Source organism: Spinacia oleracea, chromosome 1, assembly GCF_020520425.1.
Source record: "Spinacia oleracea cultivar Varoflay chromosome 1, BTI_SOV_V1, whole genome shotgun sequence".
NCBI lineage: Eukaryota > Viridiplantae > Streptophyta > Magnoliopsida > Caryophyllales > Amaranthaceae > Spinacia > Spinacia oleracea.
This window is the reverse complement of record NC_079487.1, coordinates 119,848,299-119,863,717: the sequence shown is the minus strand read 5'-3', so window position 1 is coordinate 119,863,717 and position 15,419 is coordinate 119,848,299. Positions and strand designations below refer to the sequence as shown.

Below are 15,419 nucleotides of genomic sequence, written 5' to 3'. Positions count from 1 at the left end.
CAGTTAAGCTGAAACTATGCCTCAACACAGTATGAATGTGTCTTTCTGCGATTTGGAGGGCTTCAGAGGTCATGTATAATCTGAGCACAATTGAATTTGAACATAATCTTTCTCGAAAGACTTGGTAACTTTGAAGCAGTAGTCAATCTGAGTCCATCTTTGTGAAGGTGAGAAGGGCGTTCTGACAATTCTGATTTCTTCATTTTGGCACAATGTTTTTTGTTGGAGGAAGAAGTGTGTAATGAATGTGCGATGAATGGCCTGCAGATATGGTGCAGTGGAAATCTGTTGCTTGATTTGAATTATTTGTTGCTGTTCTTTTCTGAGGGTTTTATCACTGAGATGTTATTGAGGAACCATTACTGTTTGTTTGTCTTTGCACGCCGAAGTGAAGTCTGATGGGTTGAAGGTAGATCAGATGTTTAATCACTGTATTCAAGGGAGTTTCTGGAAATTAAGCAATTTCTTTTAGTTTAGTTGTTTCATCATGGAAGATAGATGTCGTACAGTATTTTGTTAGCTACGAACATACTTTTTTCCCCTTTTCTCTTGATTCTGGAAATCTATTTCAAACATATGGAGACTGGAGTGAGCTGTACCTTACACTCTTGCAGTACCAAATCACAGCCAATTTGAAAATAATTTGTTCAGTCATAATCCAATGTTCTTTCTTTCACTGTTCTAAGCTGGGATCATGGTACTTCATTCTGAATTATGTGTTCATATTTTTTTGTTCATCTATGGTTTTAGACATCACCAAGATCTGCGTCGAATCCTCGAGAGGAAAGATTTAGTGGAAACTTTACAATGCCCTTCTCATAGCATCCATAGCCGGGCATTTGAAACGATGCAGGATTTTAACTAAATTGCATTAACAAGATTTGAGTTTTATCCTAAAAGCACATAATATTTCTGGTGTAGACAGGGGTAGATGAAGAATGTTCTCTAGAAAATTAGGACATAAAACATCCCTAAAATCAAGAACAAAATATGACTGCAATCAACATCAGAAATACATGTTGCAGACTGCAATCAACATAAGAAACACATGTTGTGGACTTGCAGTGTAAACTCTTAGGGAAGTTAAATCTCACTACAACAATTAAAATAAGAAAATCAGCTTCATCTGCCATTTCTGATGGTAATTCCATGTTCCTCATTTCTTCTTAAACAGGAAATGAGCTACCATCCATTCTTCTCCATTATTGTACCCAAATAACTCAGCAACTGCTATGAAGAAAGTTCTCCAATATACTATCCACTTTAGAGCTGAATCTTTGCCATAAGTCGACTCCATTATAGGCCTTATGTAAGCCAAGTTACGGTCCATTCTAATAAGCCACTCCTCGCTGTAAAACAAGGTTAAAAGTCATATAAATATGCTTTCTCTACTAACCTTGATGCATATATAACTCTATGCAGACTCATGATGTATTCAGTAAGTTGAATTTTTTGTTATGGTTAAGTTAATGTCTTGCTTTTCTCACCTTGTTTGTGCGTAATGCTTCCCGTTTACAAGCCAGTGGTTAACGATAGAGACATCATCCTGCAATGATATCCAATATAAGCCAACTAGAAGTAATCGACTCAATGTAATTAGTACGAAGTACTTGGTATATTACAAGAATGACAATTAACCTGAAAATACAGTAGTAGATTTGCTGCAGGCATTGTGCCTCCGGTGAAGAAATATCGAGTGATCCAGTCATCTTCGTTAACATCCTGCATAATACAGAGTAGTTTGCATAATACAGAGTAGTACAAAGTTCTTAATAATTATCAACACTTCATCGTTAATAGTGGACTGGTGAAGACAAGAATGTACCTCAAAGTGGTATGCAAAAGCTTTGTGACAAAAATAATGAACAAATAGAAGGCCATCAGGTTTCATCCAATTCGATATCTTCTTTAGAAGATCTCTGTAATTCTTCATGTGCTGTACAATTAACCATCAACAAATTGTTATCAAACCCTGAAATACCGGAAAACCTAACTTCTTAATGGGTAGTATTCTTAGGTAATACTGTTAACATGCCTCAAACATTTCGATGGACAGTATCCGATCATAACTTCCTTCCATTTCGAATGTACTTATATCTGCTACTATTATCTCAATGTTTTTCAGCTGAAGATCCCTGAAAAACAAGAACATACACACCTTAGAAACCTGTTGTTCTAGTCATATGCTCTCTTCTTCCTACACCAATTCTCAATGTATAAGATGAAGATGAATGAAGGACACACCTGCACTTATCCTCAATATGTGCTTTCTGTGTTACTGAATTGCAAATTCCTGTAACCCTACAGTTACTGTATTTCTGTGCAATGTACAAAGAGAGTGACCCCCATCCACATCCAACATCAAGAACAGTATGACCATCTTGTATCCCTGACCTCTCACAGTATAAATCTAACATTGCTTTCTCTGCATCATCTAGATTTGTCTGCTTGTCAGAAAAATAACAGCAACTGCAACCAAGACGCAGAACAAATGAATGCAGAACAGAAACGCTAGTTTAATACCGATAATCAGCAGTTTAACGATGCAGAATTTCGTAGTTTTATTAGCATGCTACATTGTCAAAAAGAAAATACCAATATTATTTACCTGTATTTTAGATGTTTTCCTAGAACAAGCTTGAAAAAGGAAGTAGGAAGTTCATAGTGTTGCGATTTTGCCGTATCAGTCTGAATAGCTATAGGCATTTCTGTCAAAGCTGCAGGAGAAGATGTAGTTAACTACTGCCTGATTGACCAGCAGTCGGTCTCTCATCATCATATTACCAAGACTAATCTCCAATTTATTGACATTCAATCAGATCATAAACTCAAATCAATTGAAGGTTGGCAATTTAGGAAATGCAATCATAAACCATTTCTATTTGTGACAACTCTTTTCCTAACATCATAAAATAGTACTCTCACATGATTATTAGAATGGAAAATGTTTTTCATTATTTGACATTTGATTTCTGAAAATGTTATCTACTATTACATGATTAGCAGTACAATGGATCCAGATCCCAAGTCACTGTCACAGGTAAAGGATTCCTAAAAAAATTCACAATGCCTACTTATTTACTTGTATTGAACAGCTACTGTATATTAGTCGCGTTGACAGTGTAATTTAAACCAATAATTAATGTAAAAACTAAATCCGGACGGAGAGAGTACTTAATTATGAAAGAGAGTAGGAAAGCTTACAGTGAACAAATTGGATAAGATCAGAGAGTTGAAGTTGAGAAGAAGGTTTGTAGGAAGAACGGAGGCGTCCGGCTAAGAGAAGGCGAGTAAGGCGTCTAATAACAGCATCAGGCAACAAGTTCCGTTCATGTGTACCTAACATTAGCTTTGCAGTTGCTTTGTATGCCATTTGCTTCATTTCTTCCATCTTTTTCCTTCTCTTCTTTGCACACTCTTTCTTTTCTCTCTCACTCTTATCTCTGCTGCAAACTTGCAATATGTGCACTGCAGTTTATATTGTGATAGAATTGTGGTGATGCACCAGGCCACGTTATTGGCTACGGACTTTGTTGTAATGTAGTGATCACTCCACTCTACTTTTTTTTTTTTTTTTCTTTTGGGCCCAAAAAGTTTGTTTACTGAAGTTGCCTAGCACAGTCCATCAATTTTACTAAAGTTGTTAAAACTGATCCAATCTGACCGAAATCCAATAACCGAAGTGATTCGAGAGAATTACGCATTCGATTTGTATGGATACATTGACCCTGCTTAAACTATTGAATTATGGAGTATATGATATTTGTACTCCGTAACAATTATGAACCTGACATTTCTGGAAGATGAAATCAAGAAAGCCATGTTATATTGTTAACGGGCTAAGTCGTTTAGTAGCCGATAATAAATAATGTTATTGGAATGAATTTGTATCTAAATTTATAATTAAATCAATTAAAAAAAACAATGTTCATTACCATGATAATGTTAGTTCACCGCAAGTTGTCTATTTTTCTTTATAAATTTTCATTACTATCTATTACTATTTGGGAAGGGTCGGTTTCAGGTGAAAATGAAAATTTATGAAGAAAAACTCTAATTTTTTATGAGATTGCATTTTCATGTTACTTTTGTTGTCAAATTAGGCTTAAATTAATTTATACTCCGTATTACCATTACTCCGTATTTATTTATTTATTACTCCGTACAAAATATCAAATTGGAGCGTACTCGTACAAGAGTAGGTATAAACCGCCGACGATCCACCTTGTTAACCAAACTTTGTACACTCCTAAAGTCCTAATTAATTACTCTTAAATTCCTACTCCGTAATAAACTAATCAAAAATTTAATTTAAAAAAAAAAGAAAGAGCAAAGACAAATCTTCTATTCTCGCAGTATGCTGATCTTCGTGACTTTACTGTCTTTTCTACCCAAAAATTTAAAGCATTATTTCCTGGATTTAATCACAAAAATAAAAACAGGGAATTAAAGCTCCCATAAATGATTAATCAATAATAGCCCCTCAAAGCTAGAAGAATCCGAACCTTCCAACCTACCTTACTCCCAAAAATACTGTCTCTCTCATTTCCCAATTTTGCTATCAAAATTGGACCCATTTCAAGTAAGCATCTCTATCTTTCTTTTTCATACTATAATCCAAAGTTTTTTGCATAATTTTTAGTACTACTATGAAGATTTAATTGATAGTTACATGTATGCTTTTCTGGGTAGTTCATAAGATTTTGTATTATTGAAGAAAAAGATGTTTGAATCTGGGTATACTGATTCCAGTGATGGGGAATTATTGCGTGATATTGAAGAGATTAGCAAAGCCCTTTATTCAGTGAACAAAACCCATGAAAATTCTGTGATTTCTTACTCCAATTATGGGCCTAAATCGAGTATTAGTGTTTCCAAATCGAAGCGTAAACCGGGTTTTGATAGGGTGAAAGAGTGGTTGAAGGAAGAGAATAAACATCATTCATCAATTTGGGGTTGGAAACCCTTTAAGGCACTGTCCCATTTCAGGCAGAGGAAGTTTACTTGTTATTTCTTTTGCCATGTTCATTGTATTGAGAATTTGATGTTGGATTTTAAGGATATTTCTATGAGTGTGCATTGGAGGAGGAAGGATAATGTCCTTAAGACTCTTCCTTCAAGTGTTTCAAATGGGATGGTTGAGTTTGAGGAGACATTGATGAATAAATGTACTGTTTATGGTGCTAAAACTGGGCATGGGGATTTTGTCAAGTATGAGCCTAAACATTTTTTGCTTTATGCGTCTATTGTTGGGGCAGAAGGGCTAGAAATTGGGAAGCATTGGGTTGATCTTACAAGGTTGCTTCCTCTGACAATTGAGGAGTTGGAGCAGGATAAATGCTCTGGGAAATGGTCAACAAGCTTTAAGCTCATAGGCAAGGCTAAAGGTGCTACTTTGCATATTAGTTTCGGATTTTTGGTAACAAAGGATAGTCTGGCTGAATCTGGTAGTAGTATAAAGCCACCTCTTGTTCTTTGTTTGGAGGGAAATGGGTTGAATAGGATGAGCTCTGCTGATTCTGGTTCTGTCAGAGATAATACCAGACTTAGGCGGGTAGGGAGTGTTCCGAGTAGCTTGACTAATGCTTCTTGTTATTCATCTTATTGCCTGGATGAAAGAATTGGTTGGCCAAAGGATGCATATGAGTTCTCAAATTCCATTGATGTGCTATATGATAAGCTTGAGGAAGGGAGTGTTGATAGTCCGACAAAGTTTGATAAGGTTTTGGAACATTTGGAGTCGGTTCAGTTGGGTCAGAACTCATTATCTAGTTCTGTAAAAGATTTTAGTGGAGCAAAACATGATGATGTCGAGTTTACAGTGATAGAGAAGGGAGTAGAATTAGAGTGCTCTCCTGAGGAAGGAAAAAAATTGGATGAATCTATTTCTGAGAACTTGGGAGCCTCAAACGTAGAAGTAATTGATGTAGCTGAGATCTTCAAGGGTGAAGGTATATGTTCAGATGAGGAGATAAAGGTTGATAGTACGAATGAGGCCTCCAATTGTGTTGCAAAAGATGCTCCAATCGATAAATACAGTGTTGATACTAAAGAGCTAAATCTTGAAGACGAGGCCTTGGAGTTGTATAAGATGTTCATGTCACAGTCTGATGAGTTAGAAATGTCAGAGGATGATACTTCTGTTGAGATTAAGGCCAAGCATAAGGGAAGTAATCTGGTAAAGTCATTGAGCTTAGATGACTTTGAAAGAACTATTGCAGATGATTTCTGTAACCTATTGCAAGACATGCGTACTCCATCAACCCGGAGTTTCAATTACGATCTTGAATCTCCTAGAGAACTTCTTTTAAGACAGTTTGAAGAAGATATGATGACTTCAGGAAGCCTCTTCTTAGATGTTGATGTACAAGATGACGTGTCTGAACATGACATTGCAGCTTCTAGTGTCTCCTCTTCAGATTATAATGGCGAGGGTGTGGATCCTGCAAATGAAAGTGTTCAACAGTCATTGAGAAGTAAACTGAAGGCAAAAAGCCTCGAGCGTTTGGAGACTCAGACCTTGATGCAAAGATGGGGTTTGGATGAGGAAGCCTTCCAGAGTTCCCCTTATTATAGCACTAGTGGGTTCGGGAGTCCTATTTTTATCCCACCTGAGGAACCAGTTGGATTGCCTCCCCTTGCCGAAGGGTTGGAGTCATTGCTTCAATTAAAGGATGGAGGTTTTTTACGGTCTATGAGCCCGTTACTTTTCAAAAATGCTAAGAATTGTGGGACTTTGATCATGCAAACCTCAAAAACTCTCGTGCTACCTACAGAATTGGGTTCTGATATCATGGAGATATTGCAGTGTTTGGCATCAGTTGGCAGTGAAAGACTGTCTAAGAAAGTGCATAGTTTATTACCCCTGGAAGATCTCTCTGGAAAGATTATGCAGCAACTAGCATGGGAGGCTTTGTATAACACAGAGGTGCTTGAAAGGTTTGTGAGTTGCTTGTCATTTTACATGTTATTATGTGGAAGCTAGTTGTTTCACGAATCAAACAATTCTACTTTGTGAAATAAGTTTTCATGATTATGCTCCCCATGATTCATGAAGTTCAATTTCGGTGGACTTAACTTATGAAGTTCAATAAAAACAACTTTGATGGATTTACATTTACTATCACTACTAAAGAAGTTGGGCTCATCCAACCAAACATGCCTAGATATGCTAATGCTATTTTATTTTGTTTCAATTGCTAACTGTTTTATATCGATTACTGCCACAGGCCTGCCTCTTCTCAGTATGAATCTGATATCAGTGTTGAGGTTGAGGAGCATCCGAATGTTCAGGGTTGTACTTACTTTAGTGGTGATATCAGGCCAGAATATGTCGCTGCCAAAGATCTAGCCGTGTTGGCACTCGACAGTGTAGAAGCCCTCGTGATGGAAGGTTTGAAAGTACAATCAGGCATGACTGATCATGATGCACCTACCAGCATCAGGGTTAAAGCTGTAAGAGAGGACTATGTTAATGGATTGTTGGATCTTTCTATTTCATTGGCCGAGTGGTTAAGGCTGGATGCTGGAATATCGGGTGATGAAAAGCAGATTAGTAACAGCATATTGAAGTTGTTAAGAGCTCATAATTCTAAGTCTAGCTACTTTAACAACGAAGGAGAAAACGCAGAGAAAGAATCTAGAAGGTGTGGTGTATTAGGAGATAATCTCACATTAGTTATGATGATGCAACTCAGAGATCCACTCCGAAACTACGAAACAGTTGGTGGTCCAATGCTTGGTCTACTTCAAGTCAAGAGATTAATGGAAGATGATGATAAACAGGGAAAAGAGATGGTTTCACTTTCCAGGTTCAAATTGGATGAAGTTCATGTTGCAGGGTTGAATATGGGATCTGATAATCTAGAAATGTGGTCATCTAAGAGACAACAACAATCGGGATCTCGGTGGTTGCTTGCTAGTGGTTTGACTAAGAATTGTAATTCTGGGTTTTCAAAGTCAAGGTCGTCTTCAATAATGAGAATGTCCTCACTTCGAAAACCATGGACCAGCAGAAGCTTTATCTGGAGCCTGTCTTGCCCCATTCATCAAGTTGAAGCTGACTCACTTAACCCACGCACTCGCAACCCTGACGTTATATTTCCTCCACCGACGACCATTTGACTCACGTGGTAAGACCGTGAAATGCAAGTATATCATGTTAATTATACGGAGTAACTTTTGTGTTTCTTACACCATATTTTTTGTACTGTGATAATTCACAACGGTATTAGATCTGTGTTTTTTTTAATTGTTTTTTGATGTATATTGGTTCAGGATAGTGACTTGTTTTGGTGCAAACAAGATCTTGATTTGTGAATAATTAGTCAACTAAGTTTTAGTGGTGTATATTGGAGTATCTGTTTTGTATTCTTTGAAGGCGAATCATGTAGTCTTTTTGTGATCCTAAATGCGATGTGGTTTTTTGTGTGTGGATATGAATGTAATTAGTTCTACCCTACATGACGCATGTTTATTTTTTGTTGATGATGTCACGATGCTACGTAATCATTTACTGTCTAAGCTTGGATCATAATTGAGTGAAAAGAAAGGGAAAGGGAAAGGGAAAGGGAAAGGGAAAGGAAAAGATAAGCTTTTTTCAGTATTTCATTCACAAGGGACCCAGATGGCCAGATGCGTTTGTTCTCTAGTTACTAGCTTAGCTAACTTAAACATGAAGGCAGGGTTGCTACACGAGTAATTCTAATTCTCAAGTAGCTCGTGTTAACAATGGACGCAAGTGAGTTTTATTGTACCTATTAATTTGATATTGGTACTGAGACTAGTGTGGTATTGGTATACCAATGCACTGCTAAGGAGTATAAATACGAGTCATTTGCCTTATTGAAACTGACATATATATTATGTGTTGGTACTTGGTTACATGCCACTTGACGTTTAGCAATCCTTGTTGCTACATACACTACTATAACTCGTACGAATCCCTCAATTTGCAAATCGTAGTCTTGTCTGGTGTGTATACGGAGTACTTTTAGCCGTTTAGAAAATAGAATGTTAGGGTATGACTATGTTGTAGTGTTGTACACGTACTCTAGGGTTACGGAAATCGATCGGTGAAGTAAGCATAGGAACGACACAACTATTGTCGATCATGTCATGGATGTTTATACAATATCACAGGTGTTTTCGAGTAATTTAGAGACGGAAAAAGGATGGGTAATGTGCTTATATCAGATTTCAGATGTCATATTATGTACATATAGTATCATTTCAAGTTGGTTTGAATTCAACAAATACTAGCTATTCTTCTAGGTCATGTCTTACTTTGAGGACCATCTCATATGCAGTGGGTACCCTTAACTTACAGTCTTCTGTAATTTCTCATTCGTGTAAATCGAGTTTAACTTATTTTGTGGTTTCTAATTCTCGGTCGTCTTTCTGACTGCATTATATCTAGTCAAGTATTTTTCTCTCTGTTCCTATTTTTGAGTCATATTCAGACAATCTACCTCGTATTTGTCTAACAAGGTAGGCAACTAACAAGGGACGTATTTACCAACATGTCCTTTTACGAACCAAAGAGCTTTTGGTTAAGGATGAGAATAGGAAGGGCATGATAGACATTCCCTGTCTGTTTAGGGAATCGTATTGAGTATTACATTCTTGAATCTTGACCATGCAACTGTCTGTCAAAATGGTTCAGATTACAAGTACTTGTACTGTTTTGCTACATTCAAACGGAATTCTATCTGAATATTCCACTTATCTTCACTTAAATGAATAAATTATCTTAACGGAGCTTATCATTAATTTGGCGTCCATATTTTACTGTCAAACTTGAATTAGACTGCCATATTTAGCTGTGCATGTTTTCTGACAAAGAAACGAAGTATAGTCTTTAATTATATACTACTGCTGTTACACAGAAAATGACATACTAATACATCTAATTAACAAGCCTAAGATGAGTACATGACTAGTGTTTTTACTTTTTATTGTGTTTGATTTGTTACTGCAGTATATAATGTTTTACAGATTTTGGGTCACCTGAACAAAAGTGGAACACATGAATATGTGAAAATAAAAACTTTTGCTGGTCCCTTTGTGGTCTGCCATCCTGTTAATTAAGGAGGAAACTCAACTTTCTTGCACCTGAAATTAAATAAAATTACTTGATAATATCATATCCCTGAATTGAACTACTACTTCGGGGCGTCATGGTTATGATTGCCTTCGTATGTTGTTATTACGTATTTCATGTCATCCCTGTCTCGTTCCACTCTCTTCTTTACTGGACAACCGTCTACACCACACCTGTAATAATTCCTGCACGTCAATTTCAGACAGAAACATCAGTTTATTAGACTAGTTAGTATGAGAATTAGTAATGTACTCCGTATTATGTTGTTTATATTATGCTGTCAAATGTGGGAATTTTTGTTACCTTGGATTTGGGCTGTTTTTGACCATCTTTTTGCCATACTTTCTCCATTTGTAACCATCATCTACAACATCAATCTCTGACTTCATTCTGAATGCAACTCTTTCTTTCTTCTGTCTGACATTCCTGATCACGTCTGCTAAACAGTAGGAAATAATTAAAAGAAAGAACCTCAGAATAGAAATATTTGTCTACATTTTTGTTCTATATAGTTTGATCAAACAACAAAAAGATAAAATAACTGCTTACTGCTATTCTCTCCCTCATGTTGGATGCTGCTGGTATTCTGCAATAACTCAGAACCTTGATACACAAAATCCTGAGTATTCATCAATCCAGAATCCATGCACTGCTGCTGGTTCCCCCAATCCTCAAAGGAAAAGAAATCTGAAACCTCGAAATCAGTCCCCTGCTCGAAATACTGATCACTCCCTGAAGACTCAAGAGAACTGAAAGTGGCAGTAGTATTAGTATTAGTATTAGTATTAGTATTAGTATTAGTATTAGTATAATTCATTAGGTTGTTGTTGTTGTTGTTTTGGTATGGAAGGGTAGAAAAAGGAACGAAGCACAACGATGTGTTAACGTTTGGGCTGGCCATTGTCATTTAACAGAACAACAAGTATACATATAATGTGTAAGAAATTCGCGCTTATAACATCAATATATGAAACCTTCCAGGGAGCTTCCATTGACATTAAAGTCTTAGGGAAGAAGTTTCATAGGTTGGTTCTGTTGTGAAGTTGGCTATAAGAGAAAGTAACTAAAGAGGGGCCTGTTGTAGTGTACAATGGTAAAAGGTTTATTTGAAAAGGATAGTACAAATATGGAAATGGGAGGGAATCATATATAGATGGGACATGCCTTTTGCTAAGGATGACTTCGGAGTAGACTTTTTTTTTTTTCTTTTTCTTTTTGAGTATTGAAAATTGAAGTTTTATTGTGTAACTTGTAAAGTAAATTCTTGTAAAAAACGGTCTGACGAACTTTTATTTGTCGAACCAAAAGAGAAGGAGGTTACGAAGGTAGACAATTAACCGGTACGACGAAAATATTTAATCAAACTGTCTGGTAGAAAACCTACTCGTGTTAATTTTGTGAATTGTGAAGCTATCGAATCGAAATAAATTTAATATTCTTTGAGTGGATGTGCTTGGACTAACGTACCCGTCCACCAAGGGAGGAATACAAGTCAAATTATTTGATTAATTATGGCTCTATCTAGTAGTATTAGCTTCTTAGCTTAAACTCGTTAGTTTACAGTAAAAACAGCATGCCTTTTTGGTTTAAGTAGATCTCAACAGTATTCAACTGTTTATTACAGCATTTGTTAATCTGAATTGCAAACTTTTTGATCATTAGTTACTCCTTACTTCAAAAGAGAGTTAGCAGGGTAATGCTTAGCCTGAATCAGAATTTAATTATCTTTATTTTGCACGGATTAATTATATCTTAGTCTTAAAAGTTGGTGGAACATGAACAGTTTGAAGTTTGATGAGTAGAATTTAGGTTGCAAATAAAATTAATGGTTATGATATGATAAGGGCATGAGATAATGTTTGATAGTGGAGAAGGGGAAAAGATCAAAATATAGTGAAAGATGGATAAAATTAAAGGAAAATGCATGATGGTGTAAAAACAAATGAACATGGCCATTGTAACATACTTTCTTTATCCCTAATTGTTTGTGTTATTGGTAAAATGTGTTTTATTAAGACTTTAGGCAAAATTTGTAAGGAATTGGGGGTATTTTTGTCTTTTACGTAGTATATTTTTAATGAGCGTATGCAAGTGAAGTAAATGATGGGGACATGTTTTATATAAGTAAATGGTACAATTTTTAAGGCACGGACTAAAATGGTATAGGACGTACAACTTTAGGGTGTACAACTTTGAACTAATGCAATATTGTACTCGACTATTTGCATTCCATTATCATATACGGAAAATTGTTTATCTTCTAGAGGAAATTGTATATATTAGATTATCTTTTCCATAGAACATAAAAGATAGATCATGTCGCTAATACAAGATTAGAAGATGTAATATTAGCCACTACAAGACATTTTGACTTGTAGTGAGTAGTGACCAACGACTAATTTAGACGTCTTCTACCCAAAAAAGAAGGTAAATAAAAGATGACCAAATGAACTGAATGTTTAAGCTTCGAATTGAAAGCTTCAGTTAATATTCTCTACGCACTCAATATCTTACCTCATTTTCATGACATCCTAAAGCACGTACACATATAGAATCTGGGAGGAACAAGAATATGACTTCCCCACTTATTAGGACGATTTAAAGGGATTTGATTACCTGTCTTAGGTACCGTCCCTTGAAATATCATACTGTATTAGTTGACATTCACAAAATTAGGATAATTTTCCTATGTTTAAAATTATTTTACGATAAGATGGGTGTATATCGTAAAACTGTACATCATAAAAGTATAAGAATCATGACCATACTCTCGTAATAATTTATTGATTAACAATATGTTTAGAAGTGTTGAAATCATATATTGTCTACATGTGAGTTGTCTCATATTGTAGAAAGAAGAGAGAAGATACCACATTATAAGCTTGAGGAGTCACTCTCGCTATTACCAGTTGGTTTTAGGGTGGAACCTCTATTGAATTTATAAGTGGACTGAATTCTCCTCTTTCTTAAATGGACTTGTTAAATTTCACCAATTCTTAAATGGACTTGGCGACTAACGTAGATATTCTAGTATTTAAAAACAAAATCATACGATCTATATGAATAGATGACACATGTCATCCTTTCTTTTCCTTTCATCAATTTTTTACGAAGTACGAAATCAGGACTCTTATCTAATAACAATATAATGTTCGTTTTGATGAGATATATATAATAAATAATAATAATAATGTGATGCGGTTAGTGTTGTTGGACCAAATTAAATGCTAGATTTGTGGTGGGAGGAAGAAGTACTCAAGAGCTATTGTATTAATTTCTAGCTGAGAAATGGCGTATGTACCTTCCTTTTTTTCATGAATTTTCAAACTTTTTTGGCACTTAATTAATTAAGTACTTTTATCAACCAATTATGTCTTGGCCTAGTGGTTAAGACTGAGGGCCTGAGTACAATAGGTCTCAGGTTCGAATTCCCCCACCTCCATTTTAATTTATATTACCCTTATGGCTCACTGACTCATTTGCACCAAAAAAAAAAAGTACTTTTATCATAATACTTCGTAATTTCGTTTTATAACACTCCTCTATTTAACTCACCCTTCTTCTTTTCCATTATTTTTTTTATCACACATGTGTGTAATACTTTTCTACTTTACGTGCTCCAATTTCAAATAGTATAGTCCCCTTCATACTTGTATGCTCTATTGGATTTGGATACAATCCAAGTGTGCAAGAAACCTAGGAAATATCAGTAAAATTATACTACGTATTGAGTATCTGCAGTATGAGAAGGAGATATTGGATTTCGTTAAATAAAAATGGTTCAAACTGCTTAAACGGAAAAATTGTGTAATATTTATGGAGTATCTGCAATGTGAAATGAAGAGAGTGGATTTTCTTAAATAAAAATGGTTTAATATTTATCAAGTTGCTTTTGTGCAATATTTATGGAACAAATGAATGGTACACAACTATTTTAATATTTCAACACAATTACCTAAGCCACACTCTCATATTCTTTGATCTATTCGCCATTTTTTTCTGCGAATCGAAATACTTATACTAATTAATTTGCGAATAATTAACAATAATGAATAAATTAAGTTAGCAAATCAAATATAAATATAAATAAAGAAATTAACGTGTAAATCCCGAGCACTGGGAGAATATCCATCAATCCACTAGATATGATGATGAATTAGGAGGAGTACAAGTATTTTAAGCTTTACCTCAATTCCTCTCTAAGTCTCTATCACTTAAAACCCTAAGTTTAAGATGTATTGAATGATGACTTGTTCTCTCATAAAACTATCAAGGATACCCTAATTACAAGACTTACGTGGTATATTTACAGTGTAGGCATAAATAAAAATCTAAGGTACGCGACGCATGGAGGCCAAAGTGTACGCCATAAAAATATAATATGACAACAAATCCTTAATTTAATTTTCCGCATACATGATAATTTTGTAAAAGAAGTTCATCAAAAGTTATTGAGTTTCAACTAAATTAACTAACTGAACGGGTATCATCACATTTCATAATTTTTTACCCGATAATTTATTTTAAAAATAAAAATTTACTCCGTACATCGGAGCAATTGTGAATCAATTAGTAGAAGGTACACCCGGTTGCGTGTAGAGCTCAAAACTACGTCGTTTTGATAGTTTTTACCCAAAAAAAATATATATAAAAAAAAATAACACAAAAATACTTTCCGAATATTTTGGTATCTTTTGGCAGTTATATGAGGATAGAATTTTTAAATTTAAAAAACTGCCAAATAAAAAGTCAATAGAAAAGGAAAAAGATTTAGAGAATCAATTAGAATCCTCGTTGATGTCGTCAAAAGGGGAAAACCAAAATAAAGAACATCGTCATCTCCAAAAATCGCAAATTAGGCGACACAGTTGCTCAAATTCGTAAATTTCGTATGTGTTAATCTTCATTTATTCAAGTAAGTGTGTATTGATGTTCTTTTCATGTGTAATTTAATTGTTAATTTCATTTATTTTGACAGTTTTTGATAATTTTATCTATTATTAATTGGAATTTCATGGGTTTTCTTTACACCCAAAAACAGACGTGCATCTTAAATCAATGGCAAACTTAGTGTTTATCAACTAGTAATTAGAATTTGTCCTATTTTTCGTATGTTCTTTTGTTGGGTTTTTGTATTTTTCTTTGGATGTTTTTATTGGTCATAGTGAATGCTCCTCAACCAGGTTGTTTATAAGTTCTCTACATTTTCTTTAATTGTCCCCAAAATCTATTATGTGCAGTATGTCCATAATTTAATTGATACAAATGATATTTTTCTACTACTTGATGGGCTTTTCTTTCTATATATGTTCTTTTA

General features: G+C 35.0%; 3 protein-coding genes across 5 annotated transcripts; 1 reads left to right on the top strand and 2 right to left on the bottom strand.

Moving 5' to 3' along the window:
• Positions 1-928: 928 nt before the first annotated feature.
• Positions 929-3,480, bottom strand: LOC110795117 ((S)-coclaurine N-methyltransferase-like). Its single transcript, XM_022000100.2, has 8 exons — positions 3,205-3,480; positions 2,609-2,717; positions 2,245-2,469; positions 2,036-2,135; positions 1,826-1,936; positions 1,639-1,722; positions 1,488-1,546; positions 929-1,349 (listed from the first exon to the last, which is right to left on the bottom strand). Exons 1-8 carry the CDS (start codon positions 3,389-3,391, stop codon positions 1,157-1,159), a joined length of 1,068 nt encoding a protein of 355 aa, XP_021855792.1. The 5' UTR covers positions 3,392-3,480; the 3' UTR covers positions 929-1,156.
• Positions 3,481-4,355: 875 nt separating this feature from the next.
• LOC110795115 (protein PLASTID MOVEMENT IMPAIRED 1-RELATED 1) lies at positions 4,356-8,372 on the top strand. 2 transcript variants are annotated; one of them, XM_056842193.1, is made up of 3 exons: positions 4,356-4,582; positions 4,693-6,939; positions 7,230-8,372. In XM_056842193.1, the coding sequence occupies exons 2-3, from the start codon at positions 4,724-4,726 to the stop codon at positions 8,122-8,124; spliced, it is 3,111 nt and encodes a 1,036-aa protein (XP_056698171.1). In that variant the 5' UTR covers positions 4,356-4,582; positions 4,693-4,723; the 3' UTR covers positions 8,125-8,372. The 2 variants fall into 2 exon arrangements, with proteins under 2 accessions (XP_056698171.1, XP_021855791.2); XM_022000099.2 differs by having other exon boundaries at positions 4,356-6,939.
• A 1,458-nt stretch (positions 8,373-9,830) lies between these two features.
• On the bottom strand, positions 9,831-11,195 carry LOC110795133 (probable WRKY transcription factor 50). Of its 2 annotated transcripts, none has more exons than XM_056834875.1 (3): positions 10,652-11,195; positions 10,406-10,541; positions 9,831-10,287 (listed from the first exon to the last, which is right to left on the bottom strand). In XM_056834875.1, the coding sequence occupies exons 1-3, from the start codon at positions 11,007-11,009 to the stop codon at positions 10,164-10,166; spliced, it is 618 nt and encodes a 205-aa protein (XP_056690853.1). In that variant the 5' UTR covers positions 11,010-11,195; the 3' UTR covers positions 9,831-10,163. The 2 variants fall into 2 exon arrangements, with proteins under 2 accessions (XP_056690853.1, XP_021855807.2); XM_022000115.2 differs by having other exon boundaries at positions 10,406-10,538; positions 10,652-11,190.
• Between the last annotated feature and the right edge of the window lie 4,224 nt (positions 11,196-15,419).

Bases quoted from the DNA above. Each gene is read 5' to 3' on its own strand.
- LOC110795115 (XM_056842193.1), top strand. From the start codon at position 4,724: ATGTTTGAATCTGGGTATACTGATTCCAGTGATGGGGAATTATTGCGT. The intron at 6,940-7,229 runs GTTTGTGAGTTG...TTACTGCCACAG, and splicing joins AACACAGAGGTGCTTGAAAG to GCCTGCCTCTTCTCAGTATG.
- LOC110795133 (XM_056834875.1), bottom strand. From the start codon at position 11,009: ATGACAATGGCCAGCCCAAACGTTAACACATCGTTGTGCTTCGTTCCT. The intron at 10,542-10,651 runs GTAAGCAGTTAT...CCTACTGTTTAG, and splicing joins ACATGAGGGAGAGAATAGCA to CAGACGTGATCAGGAATGTC. The intron at 10,288-10,405 runs GTAACAAAAATT...ATTGACGTGCAG, and splicing joins AAAAACAGCCCAAATCCAAG to GAATTATTACAGGTGTGGTG.
- LOC110795117 (XM_022000100.2), bottom strand. From the start codon at position 3,391: ATGGAAGAAATGAAGCAAATGGCATACAAAGCAACTGCAAAGCTAATG. The intron at 2,470-2,608 runs GTAAATAATATT...TCTTGGTTGCAG, and splicing joins GGAAAACATCTAAAATACAG to TTGCTGTTATTTTTCTGACA. The intron at 1,350-1,487 runs GTGAGAAAAGCA...CTTGTTTTACAG, and splicing joins AAGCATTACGCACAAACAAG to CGAGGAGTGGCTTATTAGAA.